The 25,830-nt window shown below is 46.8% G+C and overlaps 2 protein-coding genes across 3 annotated transcripts in view; both read right to left on the bottom strand.

Moving 5' to 3' along the window:
* shep (alan shepard) overlaps nucleotides 1-25,830 on the bottom strand; it is a 208,501-nt gene that overhangs the window by 146,046 nt on the left and 36,625 nt on the right. For both annotated transcript variants that reach the window (XM_065437156.2, XM_065437155.2), the window contains exon 3: nucleotides 22,255-22,563. In XM_065437156.2, the coding sequence (XP_065293228.1) occupies nucleotides 22,255-22,563 (309 nt within the window). The remainder of the gene's footprint in view (nucleotides 1-22,254; nucleotides 22,564-25,830) is intronic.
* On the bottom strand, nucleotides 11,390-12,839 carry LOC139054681 (piggyBac transposable element-derived protein 4-like). Its single transcript, XM_070532238.1, has one exon. The coding sequence runs from the start codon at nucleotides 12,837-12,839 to the stop codon at nucleotides 11,466-11,468; it is 1,374 nt and encodes a 457-aa protein (XP_070388339.1). The 3' UTR covers nucleotides 11,390-11,465.

Raw genomic sequence — 25,830 nt, 5'->3', positions numbered from 1 at the left:
CAGAAATGCAATTACATTCATTCTAGCTTGCTTAATTTGTCAGATAATTAAAAATCAGTTGGCATTATGCGTGAAAGTAATTAAAAAATAATCATTTGTTAAAAATTTTCTATATACATGTTCGTGGACTCAGTAAACCATAAGGGACACAATAATGCAAGCAGATTTTAGTTTGTGAAATTATGTCCCATATTAAAGCCCATTCAATACGAGTGTCTCATAAGAGGTAATTACCCACTGAGAAATTGCACCATATAAGATATTTGTCAAAAGGAAATTTAAAAAATGGTTTGCATCAGTGTGCGCTCCATTCATTCAGCTATGTACTTCAAAAATAATTATTATGACATTTGCATCTGGAGGTGAGATATCGCATTTATAGATGCATTGAGAAACCAAAATTTGCATTTTGAGTAAAGTGAGGAAAACGAACAAAGAAAGCTTTATTTAGACAAAATGGAGAAATGAAAACCCGTTTGCACTCGCAAAGCCCGAATATGCTCCTGGGGTATAATCATTTTGATCCCTGCCACCTCTATGGCGCTTCTTCAGTGTTTGTTTGTCTGCAGATGCACGTTTGTGTGCAGACGAGACTGATCGCTGCCGATCCTTTTCTCTCATGCGTTTGGTGCTTCGCTGGCCAGGATTCATGCTAAGCTCATGTAAAATTCCAGCTGAGGTTCTTTCACGGCATGCATTAAAGTTCATTACAGCTTCTGCCACAGCTGCTTCAATGGCGAATAAAGATGCAGGCTTCTATTTTGGGGCGAGTGCCCATATTAGTGAATGCAGGCTCATTACTACAGTCAACGAATGAATTTTCGGACATGCCTGATATTTCGGACGTCTTCGCGGCACCGCCACGAGCCCCATAGAATCAATGTACAAGGACATCTGAAGTTTCGGACGCTCGAACCCCCCGCCGTCTAATTTTCCGGACTTTTTGACGCGACGGAAGGTCCTTTGGCTCCTCGCCAGCACCCTTGCGAAGGAAATCGACCTGCAGCCGAAGCGTATCATCGCTTTGAACCACAATTAGCCGAATCTAGCTGTCACACACCGATTTGGTGTAGCCCCACTGGCTATGTTCATCGCCACAAATGGCAGCACTTTCACTTCCGGCGGAGTTTCCGGAGTGGCGCTATTTCGTTTGTTTGCGCAGGCCACGTTTTGGCTAGCGTGGTGTGTGGTTGTGCTGTTGTGTCAAATGTGCTCTGCGACGCTAGGCTTGGTTGCTTCGACGCTCGTCAGCGAACTCTACTGTTCGCAACTTGAGGATTTCGCTTGCCTTCGATGGCCCCCACACCGTCTTCGTTGTCCTCGCCGATGGCATCGAAGCGCGGAAAGCAGTACCGTACCCATGGAAATAACTTTTGAACAGTTTGTTGACGCTGACAACGAGCTCAACTTCTGCGCAGAACTGACCGACAAGGGAATAGTCCGTCAGTTTGTGGGGGATTCAGAAGACTCCGATGTTGAAAATGAGGAGCCAATGCCAGCGCCGCCTACAAGCGCCGAGTTGACGCGAGCATTGTTGACTCTTTCATCGGTGTACAGCGCTGACATGACCCTTGCTCAGATCGAGGCGAATATGATCGCATGCAACCGGAACGCCGTCCAAACAACAATCAACAACTTCTTCAAGCCACTGCAGCAATAACACTGGCTGCCCGACGATGCACAAGTACATAATAAACCGGCGGTCGACTGCGTTTTTGAACACCTCTTTTTGTAGCACCTTCATTGAATGCTTTGGCAGGTTTTCAAAAGCCTGGTACTTCGCCCTTTACCTCTAGATCCGAGAAAAAAAGAAAAAAGGTGAGTTTTTTTGCATGCATTAATTTTTCGGACTGCCTGAATTTTCGGACGTTTTTACATTCCCTAGCGGGTCCGAAAAATCGGTCGTTGACTGTATTGTGACTTTTGCCACGCACACACCGCTCAAGAAGCTTCTTATCAGATAGCCGCTCGTAGATAGGCAGCAGAGCTTTCGCCACATGATCGGAAAGGCTATAACAATGTTTTGGTGCTGGCTCTTCTTTAGCTTTCGCAGCATTTTGCCGGCACCAAGAATTGGGACCAAAGGGACAAAGGCTGTGATTGGAGAGACTATCATTTGATGCTACGTGGTGATATTTCGCAATCACAGCCTTTTGCATAGCAGCAATGTCATCACTGTGCGACTTGATTGCCCAGCCATAGTACGAGCTGAGTTTGTTCACAAGGTCACCAGTCAACCTCCCTTTTCCACCTAGTGGTTTCGAGCCCTTGTGTTTTGCCAGGAGATTGCAGAGGGCTATCCCCATGCGCTTCTGCACATGGTTGACACATTTCTCTTTTTGGCTATCTATATACCCATAGACTTCAGCTTCCTTCAGGGCAAGGAAGGTCCTGCTGTCCCCATCTGACAAAACTGTCATATATCTGAGCTGGTGCTTCTCACAAGACCTCCTGAATAGAACAAAGCCAGCCTCAACCTCCATTTCGCCAGATTTCTTGTCCGTATTTTTTTGGCATACGTGATGGGCCTTCCATTCTTCATAGAGAGGGTCATGAGCTTGTGGTCCTCGTTTGCAACCAGCACAAAAGTTGCTTAGTACGACATGGTCCAAGACAAGCCCCGAAAAAAGTTCAATAACCGCGCCGACTCCGATGTGGGAGGAATGCCCGTGGGTCATCCAAGACCCGTCGTAGGACACGGCGATGTTCCCGGGATTGTCCAGCCTAAGCTCGCTGTACCATTTCCGTACGGCTTCTGCACTCTCCTTTTCTTGTCGCACGAGCCGCGGTGGGCGTAACTGTCTTTTGGTAGGCTTGCCATGTTTTCGTGTGCAGTCAGTCCGCGGTGAGAAATGTTTATAATGGCAAAAATATTGTTGAGGGCCGTTTGTCTGTTGCCAGTAGCTTGCATGGCACACGCAGCCAGAATGTTTATTGTAAACGGATTCACTTTTTTATCACCGTTCACGCGCGGTGAGCTCCAAACTGTAGCTTTGTCACCGCAGTTGGAGCAAACAAGTGACAGCTTCACGGCAAGGCCGTATTCACGCTCCTCTTGGCATATTTTCGTGTTTCCGCCACATATCTTACACTGTAGGTGTTCAAGAAGCGTGTTCACCAATTCCAAACACACCACGGTGAAACTGGTCTCGTCAGGCGGGCAGCCACCGGAACCGCTCGCGGCAAACAAGTCCGATTTTCTTTGCGTTGCTGCAGTCGATGCAAGCTCTCAAACTTTGGCATCGGCTCTTTTCCTACCTTCATCAATATCTGAAGGCATCCGGATCACTGTATCATGACGAACGCGGCCAACGTCAGGGTCACTCGTTGACGAGACTGCTAAGCCTAATCCTGGTGCACGCAGCTCGGCGGCTCTGTCGCTCGATGCCTGCAGTCGCTCATCTTCGATTTGCAGTTCGCCCTCGGTGCCTCTCAATCTTCCAGCCATTCTTCTGATGTTTTGAATCAGTGACGACCTTCTTTTCTTGCCGTACTTATGTCGGCACACAAACTTTCTCGTTGACATAGCGGCAAGTTGCTTTCGCGTACGACGACAGGACAAAACGGTGTCTGCGTAAGCGACCGAGACGCGCTGCAGATGATGCTCTCAACCAATCGCGTAGCCACTTTTCATCACGTGCCCTGAGCAGCCAATAGTGACTGGCATTTCATCATTCTTTCGCGGCGTTTCTCTACAGTTACCGGTGACTGGAGAGAAGTGCTGGCGCGTGAAAATTGAAGGCGAAAAACTGCACTTTCAAATGATACCAACAAGCGCGAGCGGAGCTATAGCACGGAAGCTGCACGTCGTTGAAATTGCACCGTTTTTGGTTCTACATCTACAGAAATTGAGGTACCTTTAATGCAAAACAATGATATTGTGGTTGAAATAGATATGTTTCAGATATGAAACTTTGCAGATTAGTAGAATAATGAACGTAGATTCTGAATATAGCATTTTCCAAAATTCAATTTTTTCGCGATTTTTCACTGCCAAAGACCCGTGTGTCCCCCCTTAATGGAGGAGGAGGGGATCAGAAATAACTTTTTTGTTTCTTTACAGAAAAGGCTGAAATTTGGCACAAACACTGCACATTGCAATAAAGAGATAAATCTAAAATTTCATTAGGATATCTTAATTACTTCTTGTTTTATAAGAATTTATAAGTTCCTTGCTTGTGGAAAAGCTCACAGTAACAAAACACGACAGGGAGCTGGGAATACTTGGCATGTTTGCCCAAATGTCTAATCTACACGAAGACAGTGTTCGATTTCTTTTTTTTTTTATACGCTAATAAATTTTTGCTCAACATAACATGCACATGACTGTGCTTCACTGCAAGGAGCCATGTAGTTATTGTGAAATAATTAAATAATGCAAAGACAAAGAAACATTTCAAGACTGTCTTTAAGTACAGCACAGCTTGTGGATCACAGCAAAACAAACTGAACCAAAATCGGTTTAGCCATTGTTGTGCTATGCTTCCCACGAGCGAGGTTCTTGACAAAAAAAAAAAATGCAATTGAAAAAACTGGCTGCAAAGTTTTAAAAGCACTGCAAATTTATTAAAATGTGCCAGGGCTGTTATATTTTGAATCATTGCTGTCAGGCATCTTCTTACACCTTTGCCTCTTTGTTTGGTGGCCTTTGGATGCCTTCTTCAGCCGTTCTTTATCCTTTTCTTGAGCCCTCTGGAGTAATGCATGACCGCCATTTTCACTGCCAGACCGAGCGCAGTGTACACCCACAGAACGCTGTTGGCATCTTGGGCACAGGGGTTTAGCAATCAAAGAGTTCATCACAGAAACCTGCACAGTAATGAACTCACAGTCACAAAGGGCCGAAATTTGTTTTTGGCCTTGCTGGTCCATCAAATTTAACTTGTGCTCAGTTGTGGACACTGCGCGAAGGGAGTCGCGAACGGAGCATGCCTGCACTTCTGCAGTCACCGCTGCCACAAAACGCAGCTCAAGGCGCATCTAAATCGTGCGACATTCGGGCGACGATTTGTCTGGTGAGCCTTGAGTCACCATACAGTATGTAGCTCGTCGATGGTTGGGCTCACTCGCAGGCTGCGTGTCCCTGTCGCACAATGCGTCAGAAATGGCACACCGTCTCTGCCGGCGATGGTGACCTTCGACCCGCGTCGCTTCCAACAACGCGATCTCGGTAGCTGAATCGCGCGGCCGTACGCACAGGTGCGAGAGCCTCCGTTGGCACGTCTTCCACTGGCTTGGTTATCAGTGTCGATGTCACAGGGCGATTGTCGGCTTCGCTGCTGGAATCCCACGGTGCATGATAACGCGGTACGTTATCCGCGTGTTCAGTCGGGTGCTCTGCTTCTCCCGCTGGCCACCGTCTTTTTCTCGCCGTAGGAGGCTTCGGCTTTTGTTTTCCGATGGCATGCTTCCTTTAAAATTTCTTTTTGAACGAGCGACGATCCATCACTGACCTGGGAGCTTTCATAAATCCGAATTCTGCGAGTGTCAAACGAAGAAAACGCCGGCATGGTTTTCAAAGCAGACAACTGTGGTCCGCTTTAGTTGCCAGCTTGCCCGCTGCTGCAGCAGTAACCAATGGCGAGACGCTTTTCAACATGGCAACCAAACGGAGGCCCGCTTTCATCATTACAAATCGCAGGGCCCGTGTGACCGCCTCTAGCAGACCCACGCTTCTTTTGCGTTTGTTTGTTTGTTACAAGATGGTGACAACCGAAGAATTCTGATACGGAATGGCAAAACTTCGAGCTTTCAAACAATACCAAGGTGGTGGCGTTCGGTGGCGGGAAAGACGAGTTAGGGCTCCGCGAACTGCGCATCAGCGCCTCGAACTGCGCGACTAAGCAAATCGCGCGTCGGCTCCTTGTATCTGCGGCTGGCATTTCGCACACCGTCACCTCGAACTCGCGACGAAGCATATTGCGCGTTCGCTCTGTTATAATATTGTCACGATAGCTCGCAACGTATCTATCATACCACTCCTTCATAAAGAGAACCTCATCATGAGCTCTGTACGCTAGGCCCCTTTGGCTGGAACACACACCTGGCTGCAGAAGTGATCGAGGCATCATACAAAAGTACAATTCTGGAAAGCACCCAGCAGCTGCAAATCTATCACTGGCTCTCTGATCCTAAGTTCTATAGGCATTGTCAAGTAAAGATGACCTGATTGTTCTGTTCATATAGGAGGTTGTGGCAATGTACTGCACCAGGGTGGCCATGTACTGCTCTGGTGAGGGAGTGTGTTACCGGTTCTGGTCAACGGGATCAGGCCACACTCCAGACCTGTTTATGTAATTTCATCAACGCACGGATTTTTTTTTTTTTTTACTCCAGTGGAAAATTGCGCGGCACCGGGATTCGAACCACGGTCCTCTTGCACGCAAGGCAGACGTTAGCCTGGTTATGCCCACTGCAGAGCAAAGGCCTCTCCTATACTTGTCCAACTACCCCGGCCATGCACTAATTGTGGCCATGATGTCCCTGCAAACTTCATCTCAACCGCCCACCTAACTTTCTGCCGCCCCCTGGTACGTTTCCCTTCCCTTGGAATCCAATCCGTAACCCTTAATGACCATCTGTTATCTTCCCTCCGCATTACATGTCCTGCCCATGCCCATTTCTTTTTCTTGATTTCAACTAAGATGTCATTATTTCGCATTTGTTCCTTCAGCCAATCTGCTCTTTTCTTATTCCTTAATGTTACACCTATCATGCTTATTTCCATAGCTTGTAGCATCGTCCTCAATTTAAGTAGAACCCTTTTCGTAAGGCTTCAGGTTTCTGCGCCGTACGTGAGTACTGGTAAGACACAGCTGTTATACACTTTTCTCTTGAGGGATAATGGCAACCTGCTGTTCATGATCTGAGAATGCCAGTCAAACGCATCCCAGCCCATTCTTATTCTTCTGATTATTTCAGTCTCATGATTCAGATCCGCGGTCACTACCTGCCCTAAGTAGATTGTTCCCTTACCACTTCCAGTGCCTCGCTACCTATCGTAAATTGCTGTTCTCTTCCGAGACTGTTAAACATTACTTTAGTTTTCTGCAGATTCATTTTTAGAGCCACCCTTCTGCTTTGTCTCTCCAGGTGAGTAAGCATGGATTGCAATTGGTGCCCTGAGTTACTAAGCAAGGCAATATCGTCAGCGAATCGCAAGTTACTAAGGTATTCTCCATTAACTCTCATCCCCAATTCTTCCCAATTCAGGTCTCTGTATACCTCCTGTAAACACGCTGTGAATAGCAATGGAGTGATCGCATCTCCCTGCCTGACGCCTTTCTTTATTTGGATTTTGTTGCTCTCTTTATGTAGGACTACGGTTGCTGTGGAGCCGCTATAGATATCTTTCAGTATTTTTACATACGGCTCGTCTACACCCCGATTCTGTAATGCCTCCATGACTGCTGAGGTTTCGACTGAATCAAACGCTTTCTCATAATCAGTACAGTAAAACCTCATTATATGAATTTCACGGCTCCCCCAAAATGTCCAAACTACCTGAATGCTGAATAATCGAGGGAATCAAGAAAGCAATTAACCAATGCTTACGAAGTCAACATGCTTTAGTTTACTTAATGAATTGGCAAGTCCCGTTCCTATTTTGTACAAAAGCCACACGGGAGCTGCAGTTCTCATCTCATGAATGATTAAGCTCGCTGCAACACGTGTTCATTTGAGGTGCTCTTGACTGCCGCATGCACATCCCGATTATTTTTTCGCCTGTGAGGTGGAGCAGATCGTCAGTGCAACGTGATGTAGCTGGCGTTTGAAATTTTTTCATGGCTTTGTACTGAGTCATAACGATACTGTTTGCCGCAACCATGGCTGCCAGTGATCCGATCATGGACAGTGACCTTGCTGTTTTGAAGGCATGCGGCTGGTGCACGCAAAACGAAATGGCCATTTGCTGCAGTAACTGTGGACAAAACTGCATTTGTTATATGATAGCTATATGGGCACTATTGACACCATCATGGATGGCGACTACGTTGTTTTGAAGGCACGGGGCCGACATGGTGTTATGTGTGGCAGTAAATGCAGGAATAAGGGCTTTAAAGGCACAAAGCGTTCCGCCATTGCCGTCATTCACGTCGGATTCCACTGATGACTATGGCGTTGCAGACTGCGTCGCTTCATTTTACAGTAGACTCTCAGTTGTATGAACGTTGGTTTAATGAATATTTCAGAATAACAAACTCTTAGAAAATCCCCAGTGGTATTCCTATGTAGTCTATGGAAAAATCTCTCAGTTAAACGAATTTCTGAATAGCGAATATTTCAGTTGGACGAACTTGATCAGTGGACCCAGGCTCATTCTTGAAATCAGGTCAACGAAGTTTTCTGCTCTGCAGTGCTGACGTAGCCAATGCTTGCCACCCCCAAATTGCCTCTCCAGCGGTGTAACAGTAACACCGGCTACAATTAGAAAATGCTGGGATAAGTCCTGCCTTTCCCCCCTGTATGGTGGAAGTGAGTAAGAGGAACAGTGCAATGAGGTGATCGACCTCGGGATGTGGACAGAGGTGTGCCAACAGCTCGATTGACAGCAACACTTTGTTTGAAGACTGTGTGCAGTGTGACAGTGAGTTCGTTACCTGAGCTGAAGTATAAGATCTGGAAATTATTCCCAGTGTTCATCCCAAGGAAGAAGAAGAGTGCCACGAGGAGGATGCAATGGCAGAGGCAGATTCAAGTCCTGTAACTCCAGCCGAGGCTGTGGGATGCCTTGGAAAGTTAGGAGATTTTGTGTTTCTGCAATAAGCTGTGCCATAGGAAGTGCACAAAAACATAGACTCTCTGGACAGCCTTGTTCTTGCGCTTTAAGAGCACCAGTGCAAATGAAAAAGTTTTTTTTTTTTTTTTCAAAGTGAGATAGGCAGCAACGTAACTGTTACTTACTTCGTATATATTGATTTACATAACTCCATAACTTGCATTTCACACTCTTGACTCGGATGTCTGCTGTGCCCTATGCTGTTCCACTTTCTAGTGAATATTCAGTTTAGTGAACTTTCGCTGTAGTTGGATGCTAGCGCCGTTTTTGCTCTTTTGCATCGTACATTTGCAGCGCTCCCCGCTCGCTGAGCTTTCAAGAGTTGTCCGAATTAACGAGAATTTAATTGAATTTAATTTTAACGATTTCGAATAATCCGATTTTCCATATTAATTAGGGTTTAATTAACGAGGTTCTGCTGTATTTTGAAATAATGGTTAAGCCAAAATTTTTTCCTGGCTCCATTTATTTTTCACTTCTTATCTCGAAGTGCTTTTGCACCGTACTCCAGATACCTTAAAATCTCGACTTGAAAATTGTCGGGAAAAAGTAATTACTCAAAGGTCTCCATAGTTTGATCACAGCTGCTATTGGGGGCGAGGAGTTACGAAGTCGCCATCTGTCGGAAGCACCTCCCTTGCATAGTATGAGGGATCACGCGGCACACTCCCCATGGGTTTCACTTGCCGCACTCAGTAAAAACACCCCGCGGCAGACCTCCTGGACATTTATGTAGGTACTCACAAAACAAAGGAAGTTTTTAAGTGTCGATCTAACAATCTTGGGCGAACTGGAAGCACAGAATCGTTTACAGACGCTATCTATTTACCAAATATGTACAGTGAACGCCACTGTGTGCGGTCTCCCGAAACGGCTTCTTGCGTGAAAGGTAGGCAAACGCTGAGAGTAAACTATGTGAAATATGTTCTTATAGTGGGCTGTCTATAACCGAATGGGGCATAACAGAATGAAGCCTCAATGCAGCGATCGCACGGGTTCACAGCTACCGACTGTGCGTCTGCATGCATGCATGTCGTTGCACAATGTTTTGCTTTCGCTATGAGCGCGTTTTAGCACCGTGCCGTGAGCTTTAGGCTACAGCATATGAGCATTTGACAGTACACTAGCAACCATTGTTGCATGGACGCTATAAGAACTGTCCAAAATAATTTCGTTATAGAGACTTCGACGCCTACAGCGACTGTGATTTGCCGTTGCGACGATTCAATCCTTTTTTGTCTTCTAAATTCTTGGACATTTCAATATTATTTCAAATTTGTGTTGCACTGTATGCTTATCGGTCTTCTCAGCGTGCGATTTCTCTCTGCTTCTTTTTCGTAATCCAGTGCATTAATTCATAACACAAACATGACCATATGCCATGCCTTTTTTTAAATGTGCGTCTTACCGCTCCCTTTCCATTCCAGTGAACTTGCCAGTATCTAGAATCAACAAGTTCATAGACCAAACTGTCATGACATTAGCCAGGCAGCGGGCGTGGGCAAACGTCTCAGCGCACGTTTTCTGCTACTCACCGAACATAGCGCAGTCTCAACAGCGTAGCAGAAATCTTCCCGACGTCTGTGCTTGCTGTATACCCGAGTTGTAGCCGATGACTGCTTGCCGGTTCTAAGTTTCGCCAGCCAAGCTTCACGCAGCTCCTTGCCTTACGGCTACGTATGAATAAGGCTGACACCGGGCTTCATTGCGTTCGTCCAGCACTGTGGACCTGAGCAGTAGCCTACCATGCTGCACGCCTCCAAAGGCAGCCACTACCTATTATAGCGATTTCAAATGTTGCCAAGAAGACACCCAAGGCGGGAAAGCCTCACCACTTAATCAGAACCGCGGTGCAGGTGGGACTTTAAACTTTAGTTTTCAGATCGCTTCGGCGCTTCCGAAGGAGCCGACAGGGCAGCTATGTCCACATGATCCCTCATTCCACGTCACACCGATGGTGGCGCCAGCTTTTCCAGTGGTGGAGCTCACCCCCAATAATGGAAAAAAAGGTGACAGGACCGCAAGTTTGTAGGAAATACTGCTCCGTTCATACGCCACTTTTATCATCCACCATTCACGTGAGGCTGCGATCTCATTTATCATGCGGGTGAAGCGTCCCTCTGAGGAAGTGTGATAAGTGCAAGAAGGTACACCTTCTCAACATGTAGGCTCACGGGTGCACAAAGCATCATCAGCTTGCTTATTTACCATGCTCTGCGTTTGTGGATTTGTGCACAACGCCATGATGTGCAATCCACCAACGGATACCACGCACTGGGCTAACTGTGCCAAATGTTTGGCATCTTCTTGGTATTTTCTTAACACTTTCCTGTCCGTGGGAAAATAAGCACTTTTCGGGTGGTCTAGTAAACATTTTTTTTGCTGCTACACCAATTGTTTGATATTAAAATGTTTAGTATCAATTTGTAGAAGAGGGAATGTGCTTTTTAATGGTGTCGTTTGAAAGCAAACATTTATTACCAATTAATTGAAAAAAAATCACTTAATAAAAAATTTGTAACAAAAACGAGAAAACTCCGCAAAAACGTCGATGCTGCTTTGCACCAAGACAACATAAAAAAATTTCGAAATATACGTTTTGAAGGGACAGGCCGTATACAACATTCCTGCAAATATAAACTTTCTATCTGCACAAGTTATTTTTTTACAAAGGAAAAGGTTATCCCTAGTGGCTATCGTGCCACCGCACAAAGCAGTTGCGTGATGTGGTGAAGCACAAGTTTGCGGAGCACGTCTCGCAGAAAACGTTCGTTTTTTGTTCCACTTTCCGTTCTTGATAGCACAATTTGCAGTTCCTGTATCTTTGTAGCTTCTGGGGCTTGTGCTTTTGATCCTTAGGGGCACATGTAGCGGGAACAGCAGGAGGAGCCTTGGGTTCTGGATGTTGTTGCTGATCAAGCCCTATGAGCTGCTCTACCAGCTCTAGCCTGAACGCGAACTGATCAAAGCGCGAACCTCTTGACAATTCAGGCACTTCGGGATGTTGCCGGCGGTGCTCATCAAATAGAATAAAGCTGTTGACAACAGCAATATCTATACTGTGGAAAAACAGCGTTTTCCACCAACGCACGCACTTCATCAGAACATTGTATGTCCCAATCAGCTGGTCTGATTTATCGACGCCGAGCATGCCCACATTGTACTTGTCAATCAGCATTGGCTTTTTCACCGATACTTCTTCCCACTTATTGTCAACTTTCCTTCTGCGCTTCGCAAGTACGAATTTGTTGGCTGTGTGGGCTGTCGACATCATGTGAACAACACGCTTGTCCTTCCATTGTAAATATAGTACGTCCTGGTCCCGTAGCCAGCGAACATCTCCTCTCTTTGCTTTTTTTTCCCATTGGGTGTCCTTGAGCTCGGCTGGAAAGCCCCGACGATCCTTGCGCGTTGTGCCGCAAGCAAGCGTCTTGCGCTCCAACAAGTGTACGAACAAGGATGTCGACGTGTAAAAGTTGTCTAAATAAATGATGTACCCTTGATCTAGGTAGTCCTCTGCCAGTCGCGTCACAACATCGAATGCCAGCCCACGTGCGCTAGGTGCTTCACGCTTTCCTGTGTATACACTGAACTGAACAGTGTAACCAGATTTGGAGTCCGCCAAAACCCACAATTTATACCCCCATTTAATAACTTTGTCCCGCATGTACTGTCTAATTCCGGATCCGCCTTTGGATTTCACCATCCTCTCGTCAACGGAGAGGCTCCGATCAGGCTGGAAAAATTGGGCGGATGAGGCGTTGATGTGCTTCAGCAGCGGAGCTACGCGATGCAGCTTGCCATGGGATGCGGCAGTTGTCTTCTCAGGGTCGGACACACTCAGGAATGCAAGCAACGCTTTGAATCTATTTCTTGGCATTACCGAAGGCGGAAGAAGACCAGAAAATAATTTCCGCGTGTTCCAGTAGCAGTGCAAGCGCGGTACTTGCACAATACCCATGTAAATGAGAAGTCCGATAAACTTCTTCATCTCATCGGGAGTCACTTCCTTCCAAGACCCGTCTCTCTCACTGTATGATTGCTTCTCCAAAATATGCATCCACGCATATTTATTTGTCATGCTGCATATCTCGGTGATTATTTCCGCCGTGAAAAACAGCGCGAAGAAGTCGACGGCTCTTGCGAAGCGCCGCGCGGCACTACGGAGCGCAGTGCCGAGGTCGACTCCCGGCCGTCTTCTCGCGCAAAACTCCACTCTTTGTGCCGCCGCCGACAAGTGGTCCTGTCCAAACGACGTTGACACCCTGCAGATAAGAGCCGTAGCCTTTAGAACACGCCGCATGTCTTTAGATCTGATCGCGGCCGCGATAAAATGGCTCGGAGTGGAAAACGGAACTTACCGGCGGATACCTGTCGACGTTCCGGGGCTACTTGACGCACTTTCACCGTCCGTGCTGAAGTCGGATGAGTCAAAATCATCTCCCGAGTCTCCGCTGCTACCACCATCACAAAATTCTGATGCAGACTCATCGGAATCCGTCGAAACTCGCCGTTTCCGAGGAGCAGCTGCGCGCGACGTCGACGCCATATCCGAAACTAAGCGCGCTCGTCATGCGCGATTAAAAGGCGTTTTAAAAATCCCTCCCGCGGCCAAAAAAGGAAACACAATACCGAAACTTGAAAAATAGTTGTCCTTTTATGCGCTGGATGGCGCTAGCTGTCCGTAAGCGCTCCGAACGGGAGAAAATCGACGTTGAAACCATCGACAACATACTGTCGATAGGCATAGGCGCGGACAGGAAAGTGTTAAGGGGGGATGCGGGAATCAGACCGCGAAAATCGCAAAAAAAGATCGATTTCTGGCAATAACGCGTTTCGGTATCTGCAATGCCTAATCTAGATTGTATCAAAATGGTTTGACTGAAAACGCACTAAAAATGCCCCCCAAAAATTAATTTATCAGTGCGTAGGGTGAGAAAACAGCTTTAAGGGGGGACACCCCACTTAAATTTTCTTTTTTTATTTGTGGCCACAATTTGATAAAACTGCCATCACTTATGTATTTTGACATGCTGATTTCAAATATTCAATTGGTTTTCCCATGCAACAAGTACTTTTCAAAATATAAGCAATTCGTGTTTTTTTGTATGGACTAATTTGGAGGCAAGTTCTCTCTACAATGCTGGCTGTTAATGAAGGAGACTGGCACATCAAAATGATGTTGAATGATCACAGGTTGCAGCGCTACAAGAATGAATGTTCTAAACTGATTTATGCCGAAGTTACAGCATGTCAAACTTTTGTAAGCAGAAGGCATTAGTGTAACCCTGAAGAAATTATTACTTTTTCAAAATTTCTGTAATGATATTTGTTCACATCTTAAGCCTACTGCACTACTAATTTGTCCACCTTTCTGACGAAAAAAGAATTATTGCAATAAGATGAGTAGAACCAGAGATATCGTCACTCCAAAACCACACTTCCATCAAAAATGTCATTTTGAGAAAACGAGAAAAAACATTTCAGGACATGTTCATGGTGATTACGGCAAATGCTTGAATACTAAATTGATCAAGGATGATACAGGGGTCCAACCAGGCAAGAATGAAACTTTCGCTTCTTTAAGGGGGGGACACTGTAATTCTAATAATGTTCATGATGTTTTCCATCAATATTCATGAAACTTTCGATTCTTGTTAAGACCTTTGTGCTGAGTTTAAATATGTAATTATTTTCCAATAGGCCATTTAGTTCTGAAGATAAATGAAATTCATTGTTCATAATTTGCAGAAATAGGGGAAAAAATGCGCTACGAAATTCGTATTGGCACATGCCTGGGTACTGAAAACATAAGGAACATAATGGTAGGAATACTATTTCGATATATCAAATATTAGTAATTTTATAGCAATTCAATCTTTACTGCTCGAATTGTGGCTACCCTACTATCTGTTCTAAAGCAGAATTGAAAATTTTTAAAGCATAAATTCCAAAATCTGACCCTACATTGTGTACAAGTGAAAAGTCGGTGTTTTGAGAAAACGAGAAAAAAGGAATACATTCACTTTTAATCAAAAGTACAAAATAATTTTGCATTATTTTGCAGTGAAAGTGGCTAAGAGCCACCAGGAATGTAGTCGCTCTGACCACGGCCACCCAAATGCGGCAAAAACATCGTTTAGCGCCGTTCGCCGATTCCCGGTGGCTTGCATCGCGCGCGCGGCAAGGTTGTCGTTCACGCGGATCGAGCTCCATGCCGACGCGATATCGCCGCAACACGCGAACGTGATAACGATCTTTATGGCGAGGCCAGATTACCGTTCGCTTTTGCCTACTGCGACGCTGCCGCCGCACACCTTGCACTTGACATCAGTCCGTTCACGGAATCCTACTGAGGAAAGCGAAGCCTGCCTCGGCGTCGACTGGCGCGGCTGCAACGCCGTCAGCGCGAGTGAGCAAATCCAACACCCGCTTTGTTGCTGGCGTTGACACAAGAACTCAAGAAGTTTTTTTTTGAGCATTCATCTCCCTCTGCAACAAATCCGCACGCTGCAACATTGCAGTGTCACGCCGAACGCAGCCACTGTCCGCAACTATTTCACTCATTTGTGAGCTGGCTAGGCCTACTTCGGCATCGTCCGCGGTTTCGGCATCATTTGCGGTTGGCGGCGAGCTACTCTCGATGCTCTCAGAAGGAATGGAGCGCTTTTGAAAGTTATAAGCTGATCGCTTCTTCTTTTTACCGAACTTGTACCTCGTGGCGAACTTTCCCGGTGGATCGGACATCGTTGGGCATGTGCCAACAAACCTACGAGACGCGCAGTCGCGTCGCCTGCGGAGTGGAGCAGACGATGGGAACCTCGCGCAGCCAACCACAGCACCCGTTTTTGGTCACGTGCGCTAGTCAACGAATCGGATCGCGCGTTCGAGCTTTATTTCCTCCCCGGATTTCAACGTCACTGGCGTACCGACGGAGTCACTTTTGGCGGGAAATTGAAGAAGGAAGGCTCCTCTTTCCAACGAGACCAAGATGGCTGCGATCGCGCGCGTAGAAAAAGAGCTACGCGCCGCGATAAAAAGGGCTGTTTTTGCCCGGAATTCAGCTCACAGTGATGTTATAAATTGATATTGCGATCGAAATACTCTTCCCCGAGATTCGAAACTTGGTGAATTAAAGGAATATTAGCTGTAGATCTCGAAAATCTCGTTTTCAAAAAATCGATTTTTTCGCGATTTTTTCGCCGCAAAGAGCCGTGTCCCCCCTTAAATAGCGTAAAATCACTGCAGTTCGCGGAGCCCTAACTCGTCTTTCCCGTCACCGAACGCCACCATCTTGGTATCGTTCGAAAGCTCGAAGTTTCGCCATTCCGTTTCTAAATCCTTCGGTCATCGCCATCTCGTAACAAACACACAAACACAAAAGAAGCACGGGTCTGCTAGAGGTGGTCCCACGGGCCCTGCGATGAAAGCGGGCTTCCGATTGGTTGCCGTACTGAAAGGCGTCTCGCCATTGGTTGCTGCTGCAGCAGCGGGCAAGCTGGCAACCACAATGGACCGCAGTTGTCTGCTTTGAAAACCACGCCGGCATCTTTCTTCGTTTGACACTCACAGAATTCGGATTTATGAAAGTTCCCAGGTCAGTGATGGATCGTCATGCGTTCGAAAAGAAATTTTAGATGAAGCATGCCTTCGGAAAACGGAAGCGCAAGCCTCCTTCGGCGAGAAAAAGACGGCGGCCAGCGGGAGAAGCGGAGAACCCGACTTAACACGCGGATAACGTACCGCGTTATCATGCACCGTGGGATTCCAGCAGCGAAGCCGACAATCGCCCTGTGACATCGACACTGATAACCAAGCCAGTGGAAGACGTGCCAACGGAGGCTCTCGCACCTGTGTGTACGGCTGCGCGAAATCAGCAACCGAGATCGCGTTGTTGGAAGCGACGCGGGTCGAAAGTCACCATCGCCGGCTGATACGGTGTATGTTTCCGATGCATCTTGCGACAGGGACACGCAGCCTGCGACTGAGCCCCAATCGTCAACGAGCTACATACTGTACGGTGACTCAAGGCTCATCAGACAAATCGTCGCCCGAACGTCGCACGATTCAGACGCGCCTCGAGCCGTGTTTTGTGTCAGCGGTGACTGCTGAAGCGCAGGCATGCAGCGTTTGCGACTCCCTTCACGCAGTGCCCACAACTGAGAGGAAGTTCAGTTTGGTGGACCAGCAAGGCCAAAAACAAATTTCAGCACCTTGCGACCGGAGTTCATTATTGTGCCTGTTTCCGCGATGAACTCTGATCGCTAAAACTCTGTGCCTAAGGTGCCAACAGCGTTCTGTGGGTGTACACTGCAATACAGTCGCCGACCGTTTATTCGGACCTCACGGGGACTGCAGAAACGTCCGAATAAACAGGTGTCTGAAAAAGCCGATTAAGAAAAAAAAAATCCTTTATTTCCACGCACATATTCGGGCTCGGCAGTAGGCTTGAAAAAATCGTGAATGCGCCGTTGCACTCTGTTCCGTTTACGCGGAATCAGATAAGCCTGAATCTCGGAGAGGGTCGTGCGGTCGCAGGCGGCTGAAAGCACAGTCACTGCTTGTACACGCTCCGCATGCGACGGCAGCGTAGCACATGGTGCGTCATCTTCCGACTCAAAGTTATCATCCGGCGGTGCAGCAGAAACCTGACGAATGATCTCACTGTCGTCGAGTTCTGCACATGTCAATACAGCAGTGTCAGCACCTATGAAACTGTCAAATGAGACGATGTCCGGAATCGCAATGCAACCGCTGCGCAGGTCTCAGCAGAACATTTTCCGCGTCAGTAGGGAGCACATCGGAAGGCGACAAATCTTAGGCCTCCCAGCACCCGCTTGCCGGCATTCCCCAGCGCAGTCTGCGCGAGCACTGTCGGCGCCATTAGACCCTTGATGTTTATGTATGCCGCGTTGGATCACCGAAACCTTGACACAGCACACAAAGCAAATACCACCGTGCCGACACCAGTCGCACAAACGAAAAACGCGACCTGCTCGCAGCGTCTTGCGCGAAGAAACAAATCAGCTGCTGGATTGTCTTGACATGGCTTACCAAGCTGAAACCGGAACTGCTTTAGAGCCACTTTATCGAACCAGGCAGCAACGATGATGATGAGCGGGGATTTCCAGTAGCGCCACTTCGTGGGGCAGCAAGGAGGCTCCGGTTCCAAACAAAAATGGGGTTCAGCAAGTCGAACCATGCACCGGTCAGAGTCGGTGCATGGTGCTCTCGATCAAGTTGGCTCAAGGAGTGTCCGAAAAATCAGACGAGAGGTTGCAAGGTGTCCGAACTTTCGGCAGTTGTTATACATTATGGTCTATGGGGAGAATGGCGGTGCCGCGAAGCTGACCGAATAATCGGGCATGCCCGAATTATTGGACTCCGGAAAATCAGTCAGCGACTGTACCAGGCTCGGTCTGGCAGTGAAAATGGTGGTCATGCACTACTCCAGACGGCTCAAGAAAAGGATAAAGAACGCCTGAAGAAGGCATCCAAAGCCCACCAAACTAAGAGGCAAAGGTGTAAGACAGCAATGACAGCAATGATTTAAAATATTACAGCCCTGGTGCTTTTTAATAAATTTGCAGTGCTTTTAAAACTTTGCAGCCAGTTTTCTCAATTGCATTTTTTTTATATCACCTCGCTCGTGGAAAGCGTAGCACAACAATGGCTGCACCGATTTTGGTCCAGTTTGTTTTGCTGTGATCCACAAGCTGTGCTGTACTTAAAGACAGTCTTGAAATGTTTCTTTATCTTTCCATTATTTAATTACTTCACAATAACTACATGGCTCCATGCAGTGAAGCACAGTCATGTGCATGTTATGTTGAGCAAAATATTATTAGCGCACTAAAAAAAAATTCGAACACTGTCTTGATGTAGATTAGACATTTGGGCAAACATGCAAAGTATTCCCAGCTCCCTGTCGTGTTTCGTTGCTGTGTCAGGCTTTCCACAAGCAAGGAACTTATAAATTCTTATAAAACAAAAACTAATGAAGATATCCTAAAAAAGTTTTAGATTTGTCTCTTTATGCAATGTGCAGTGTGTGTGCCAAATTTCAGCCCTTTCTGTCAAGAAACAAAAAAGTTAATTCTGATCCCCTCCTTCCTCCCTTAAGAGATACGGCGATGTTAACGTTTTCCAAGTTCAGTATGCTGTACAATTCCTGAACCAACTGTGCTTTTTCGGTCATCACTTTTTGGGCCGTGCGAATTGCTGCAGGGGTCTTTTTTTTTTTTCACGTAGTTGTGCCATGTCTTGTTGTGGAGACTGCGGTTGGAAATGTTCATCGCCGAAAAAATTTCATTATGTGCTGTCTGCTGGTTCCCAATGCTCTCTGCATGGTTCATGCTGCCAAAATATTTACAACGAACAGGTCACAGTCTGATCACCGCTTATGCGTGGCGAGCTCCACATGGACACGATGTCTCCGCAATTGGAACATGAGAGTTTCAGTTTCACAGCGAGGCCGTACCCTTGCTCACCTTTTGTGATGTCACAATGTAGCCGCTACCACACGCTGTGCACTTTACAAACTTCAATATATAGTTTTGCAAATCCAAATTGACGATTGCGAAGGCCGTCTCGTCAAGTGCACTGTTGACCATGGTGCTGTCGCGATGAAAACAATAGGATTTTCGCTTCGTCGCTGCTGTTGACGGGAGTTCCTGGAGTTTTTCCTAGGTTCGAATCATGTTCTCCACATCGGAAGGCTGCAGCATCACCGTGTCACAGCGGACGTGGCAGCTGTCAGCTTTGAGAGTTGGCACACACGCAGGACCCCCGCCGCTGTCGCCAACTTCAATGACTTGTTCACTCTATGGAGTCTCTTGATCCCCGCACTGCATCCTGATGAAGCGCAACGACCTTTAAAATTATCAACGATTGATTTCTTTAGCCTTTTGCCGAATTTGTTCCGCGTATGAAACTTCCGTGCTGATCTGGGAATTGTTGCATGCTTATCAGTCTCCGCATTCGGTTTTTCAAAACATCGCCTCAGCACCGCCACCGCACGCGGGCCGGCTCGCCTGCTAGACGACACCAGCTAGCTCCGCCAATCGGGTGGCGTGGTCTTTTCACGTGTGTTCGTTCAGCCAATAGGAAACAGATATTGTGCTCTTCTTTACTGATTTCTTTTGCGACATAAAATGGTCGAAACTGAGAGGTAGTGGCAGGAAACTTAAACAAGAAGGTAGCTCTTTCAAACGAGACCGAGAGGCCGGCGATACGCAGAGTGAAACGGCAGTGGCACGATGGGAAGAAAGGGCCGTTTTGGAGTTAACTTTGGATCGACTTCAGCGGGAACTCATTGTGCAAATTATTATTTTGGCGAAAATACTGATTCTAGAAACAAGAAACTTGGCAGATAGGCAGAAAAATAGCTGTAGATTTCGAAAATAACACGTCCAAAATCTCGATTTCATCGAAATTTTTTGGTTTTTAAGACCCGTGTCCCCCCTATGTGCGCAAGATGTACATCAAATGGTTGGCCAGTTGGAGAGCATGGGCCCACTCCCACTGGGAGAACAAAGAGAACAAGCGGCCATGTGGAACATGGCCAACACTGTCGAGAGCAGCTTCAAGAAAATGGGGCTGTCGAATGTGATCGACAAAACCGAGGACAATGCACTTTGGGAGGCCAGTGTTTCTGACTAGACCACAACCGGATTTGGCTGGTTAAAATATATGTTCTGTTAAATAAACAAGTACCCTTCGCTTGTACTATGATACTTGATTTTGTTTTTAATGTATATTCCGCATTACGACTACTTGCACATTATTTCAGATGGGCTTGTGAAATCTCCGCGTAATTTGTGCACCCCTTTTTTGAAGCCCTAAATTCGACAAAAGAAGTGCACAAGTTACACGAGTAAACACGGTAATTTTTCGCCCGCATGCTACACAATCTACGACAGATGAGTGCAGGTCCGAAACGGCTGGAATCAAAGCCACCACTGCCACACTATTTTGATTATCTCACTGCCTCAAACCAGCCTTTGCACACAGATCCGCTGGCAGCTGTAGCCACCAGCGCGCTAACGCTAGGCCTACTGCTTTGACGTTCGCTGCCAAGCATCTTGCTTTTCGATGCACTGTTTTTCGTTGAAGCAATTTGCCACTGTTGGCAATGGCACCAACTCTGCCTTTGTAATCCTCGCCAATGGCTTCGAAGCTCGTAAAGCACGACGCATTACACAATGTCGAATCCCCAAACTCAGCTTCGCCTCAATACAGCAGTGTTACGCATTGAAGCATATGACACCTATTGCGGTGAAGCATACCAAGAGTAGATAGAACGAGACAACTGTCATGGGAAACAGTACGTCTTCCTTATTTACACATACGTGCACCCGCTGTCTCCTGTCACAGTACGAGCACCGATACACATGACAGGTGTACAGGCAGGCCTTCAGAGCTATTTTGCACATGTGCGTGGCGACTTGAGCCCTTGGGGACAGCAAAAGGCATGCATTCATTTTTTTAGACTGCCCAATCTTTCGGACGTTTTCGCAGCCCTTAGGGAGTATGCAAAAATTGAACGTTGGCTGTAGTCCTAATTTACGAAGTAGTTATTCCATAGAAAGTGTCACAGGCCAAAAACAACTGCACTCACTCTCCCAGAGTGAGACTCGCGTAGGCTGTGCATCATTACATGCCAGATATGAAACCGAGTACAGTCAACGACCGATTTTCCGGACGCCCGATAATTCGGACGCCTTCGTGGCACCACCACGGTACCCCATAGAGTAAATGTATAAGAACGGTTGAAATTTCAGTCGCAAAACCCCTTCACCGTCCGCTTTTTCGGACTTTTTGCCAAAACCGCAGGTCCGAAACGGCATTGATTGAAGCCACCACCACCGCTATTTTAATTGTCTCACCACCTCGAACAGAGGCTCTCACACCCAGGTCCGCTGGCAGCCGTAGCCACCATGGCGGCAACCTACTTACTTCGACCTTCACTACCAAGCGTTTTACATTTCATTACCATGTTTTTCATTAAAACAATTAGCCTCTGTTTGCAATGGTGCTGACTCCGCCAAATCCTCGCCGATGGCTTCGAAGCTCAGAAGGCACGACAAATTGCATAATGCCGGTTTCCGAAAGTCAGCTTTGCCTCAATACAGGGGTGTTACGCGGTGAAGCATACGCGTAGTATTGCGGTGAAGCATAGCAAAAGTGGGAAGGGTCAATTGTCACGGGATACAGTACGTATTCCTTAATTATATACGCGTGCACCCGCAGTGTCCTGTCATAGTAGGAGTACCGATACGCCTAATAAGCGCACAGATAGGCCGTCAGAGCTATTTTGGAAGTGCCTGTGGCGATTTGAGCCATTGGAGGCAGTAAAAGGCATGCATTTGTTTTTTTCGGACTGCCTGATTTTTCGGACATTTTCGCGACCCCTATCGCGACCCCAGGAAGTTGACTGTAGTAAATGCATTGCATTGGTTTAGAAGATTGCATACCTGGCGAAGCCGACACCCCGTGACTGCGCACTGTTGTCGCGGAGGATGCGGGTGGAGATGACGGCGCCGTGCGCCTGCAGCAGCTGCTCGAGGTCCTGCTCGGCCATGTAGAGGGGCAAGTTGGCCATGTACAGGTTGGTGGGGTCCTGCTCCTGCTGCTTGGCCATCTGCGCCTGGACCCCCTGCGCCTGCAGGGCCTTCACCGCCTTCTCGGCCGCTAGAGGCGACTCAAAGTCCACAAACCCATAGCCCTTGCATTTGTTGGTGTCCTTGTCCAGAATGGCCTTGGTGGAGATGATGTTGCCATACCTGCATCAGAGGACGGCTCCCTTGGCATCAGTTGATGAGAACACACAAAAGGGGCACTCCATGACTTAAAAAGCAAACTCAATCAGTCGGCCCCCTTCCTCATTTGTCGACAGATTTGACTCCTGTTGACTTCACTCCCTTCCCAACTCAAAGGTAACCATTTCGAGCAAACTACTGAAATCGAGCATTAAGTGGAAAAAGTTATCAACTCACTTCGGAAAGAAGGCTTTGAGGTCGCAAGCGGCAGGAACGCTGGGAGCACTTTATTACTGTGTAAGGGGACTGTCTTGAAAGTGGTAGTGTTTAGATGTAGATGAATAAATTTCTTGAAAACAATTACTCTCAGAACGTTTTGTCATCAACTTGTACAATGAAGAACTATGACAAGATCAAGAAAAGCCAAATATTCCACATCCTGGCATTCCCGTGATGTCACAGCACCTCTTAACCCTTTGAGGGTCGAATTATTTTGAAAAAAACTTTCCCAGGTGGTCAAATTACTTTATTGCGGATCTTGAATCTAGAAGATGTATAAAGTCGGGAATAAATAGTAAAAAAAAATTAGGAACAGTATTTTGGTGTTGGCATCCCTCAGAACTGCAAAATGTTCAATAGTACTTCAGAGTGGTACTCCTTGAAACACGGGTCTCCGCACAGCGCCTTATCGCAGTCTGTACACCTAAAATGCGTGTATTTTCTTCTCTCGGAGCGACGAGTTGTGTTGGCGCACACATGACATCTTCTCTGCGTGCGGCTGCCTTGGGCAAAGGTCTGAGGCACCCTCTCGCGTAAGCGCGTTGCCGCAGAGAGCGAGAATACCTCGTGAGCGGCGGTGATACACAAGCTAAGAGCAGCGCCAATCAAGATAGAAATCAACTTCTGCCGCCCCTGCGATAGCGTGCCGACAAAGAGAAAAATCACGTTTCGCGCACCTCCGTTGCGATCACGTGGAGGAACCGAAACCGCAAAAGCGCGTTGCTGCAGAGAGCGGGAATACGTCGCGAGGGGCGGTTATAAACAAGCTAAGAGCAGCGTCAATCAAGATAGAAATCAACTTCCACCACCTCTGCAAGAGAGTGCCGACAAAGAGAAAAATGACGTTCCGCGCAGCTCCGTTGCGATCGTGCGGCGAAACCGAAACCGCAAAAGGGGTGTTGCCGCAGTCTGCGCGACGCGCTGAAGCTAGAAATCAGTTCTGTTTATCTCCCCAAGAAGACAGCGCAAATTTCAAACGCTTCTTGTAAGCCCTAAGAGGTGGCAGCACCTCCCAGTGAGCACGAATCGTCATAATGGCGCGAAATTTCAAACGGAGGGTCGAAACTGCACCCGTACGGCAAAGACCTTGCGGGACAGAAAATTGCCGCCGTACATGTACGGCGAAAACCTTGAAAGGGTTAAGTGGGGATGATACACATCAAATAATTTTTTTTTAGATTTTTAAACAATATGGATAAAATTTGCACAGTTAAGTGGGGACCTGGTGCACGAGCAGAACTTTATTATTGCTAACTTTGGAGATTTGAAACTTTCAGCTCATATGCAGTTTAGTGAGCGGATTGCAAATATACAATCATTTTTTTCTATGCTTAATGAAAAAAAAAAGCTAAGCAATTTTTAGTATTTTAAACATGGGAGGAGACTTGCAAAAAATTTATTGTTCTGAGAGACCTAAAATTAACTAAGTTTATTTTTGAATGTTTGAAGAGTGCACATATGTTTCATATTTCTATCTACATATTAGCCAAAGTTGTCAAAATTTGAATTAGCAACTTCGGAACACAATCTTTTGTTGTTAATTCTTGCCATATCTGAAAAACTTTCATTGCTCTAGCATACTGTATTATAGTTTTATTGCACTCTCCAAATGTTTAGCATTCAGAAAAAAAAAAATAAGAATCGTGCAAATCGAAGAACTAGCAGAGACACAGTGCACATCCAAAATCTTCGGGTGTGCGAAAATTATGATCTGAGTAAAATGCAAAAAATGTTTAGCAATGTGAAAAATACCTTTTATCTGACAAAATCATGGAATTCCCCACTACAATGAATCGGAAAGCTCCTGGAGAATAGTACGAAGCAGGCTTTTCTCTGCGTCTCTTCCTGATGGCTTCCTGGAATGCTGCCGATGATGCGTGCTTGCTGTCCGCGTTGACCACACAGCGGCTGTCGTTTTCGGCTGCTCGCCTACTGCCTGTGCGAGTTTGTTGCACGTGCAGCTCACTGAGTATGTGCGAGCTAGACTGGTGGCTTCCGAGGTTGAACCGCATAACACCTTCTGCCACCGCAGCCTCAAGAGCAAGCAATGATGCATTCTTGTCTTTTGTAGCCAGGGTCCATATGATCAAATGCGGCGATTCATTGGCATTGAGTTTTCACTCTCTGGCACCTCTGCAAGAACTTCTTATCAGAAAGACGCTCATACATTGGCTGCAGTGCTTTGCTTACAGCATCTGCCAGATTTTATCTGCTTTCTTTTGGGGGGCGGGGGGGAGGGGCTAATTTTTTGCAATGGTTGCATTATATCTGCACCACGAATAAGGGCCGTGGGGACAAAAGCTATGGTCGGGCTGCTCATCAGTTGAGGTTACGTGGCAATATGTAGCCCATACTGCTGTGTGCATCTCATCCACATTTCCCAAATGTGATTTGAGCACCCAACCATAGTAGCTTATCAGCGTATTTATCAGGTCTACTGTCAGGCGGCCCTTAGCACTGATGTGCTCACCGTTTTTCCCTTTCTGCTTCTGCAGAAGATTGCACAGCACCGTTCCCATGCGTTTCTGCACGTGGTTTGCGCAATCTTCATTTTCCACAAGTATGAAGCCATAGACTTTTGCTTCAATGTCACTGTATGATCTGCTGTCACCATCAGAGAGCATGGTTGTGTACCTCAGGCCATGAAGAGAAAGCGAGCACTGAAATAATATTAGCGCTGCCTCCACCTCCATCTGGCCTGCCTTGGAAGACGTGTTGTTTTGGCATAAATGCTGCGACTTCCAGTTAGCATAAGCTGGGGTTTCAGGTTTAGGGCCAAGCTCACAGCCAAGGCAGAAATTCGAAAGGACAACACAGTCCAACACATAACCTGAAGAAAGCTCTATCACTGTGGCCACTCCAATGTGAGATGAATGTCCCAGAGTGTGTCAAGTGTCATCAAAAGAAACTGCAATATTACCTGCATTTCCAAAATTCAGGCTTCGGTATACATTCTTCACTGAAGTGGCACACTTCACCATATTTTCAGTGCAGGCACTTGTTGCAGCTGGA

The sequence above is a fragment of the Dermacentor albipictus genome, chromosome 1 (assembly GCF_038994185.2).
Source record: "Dermacentor albipictus isolate Rhodes 1998 colony chromosome 1, USDA_Dalb.pri_finalv2, whole genome shotgun sequence".
NCBI lineage: Eukaryota > Metazoa > Arthropoda > Arachnida > Ixodida > Ixodidae > Dermacentor > Dermacentor albipictus.
Note: the sequence above shows the minus strand (reverse complement) of the source record. Positions and strands in the feature narration are given on the sequence as shown.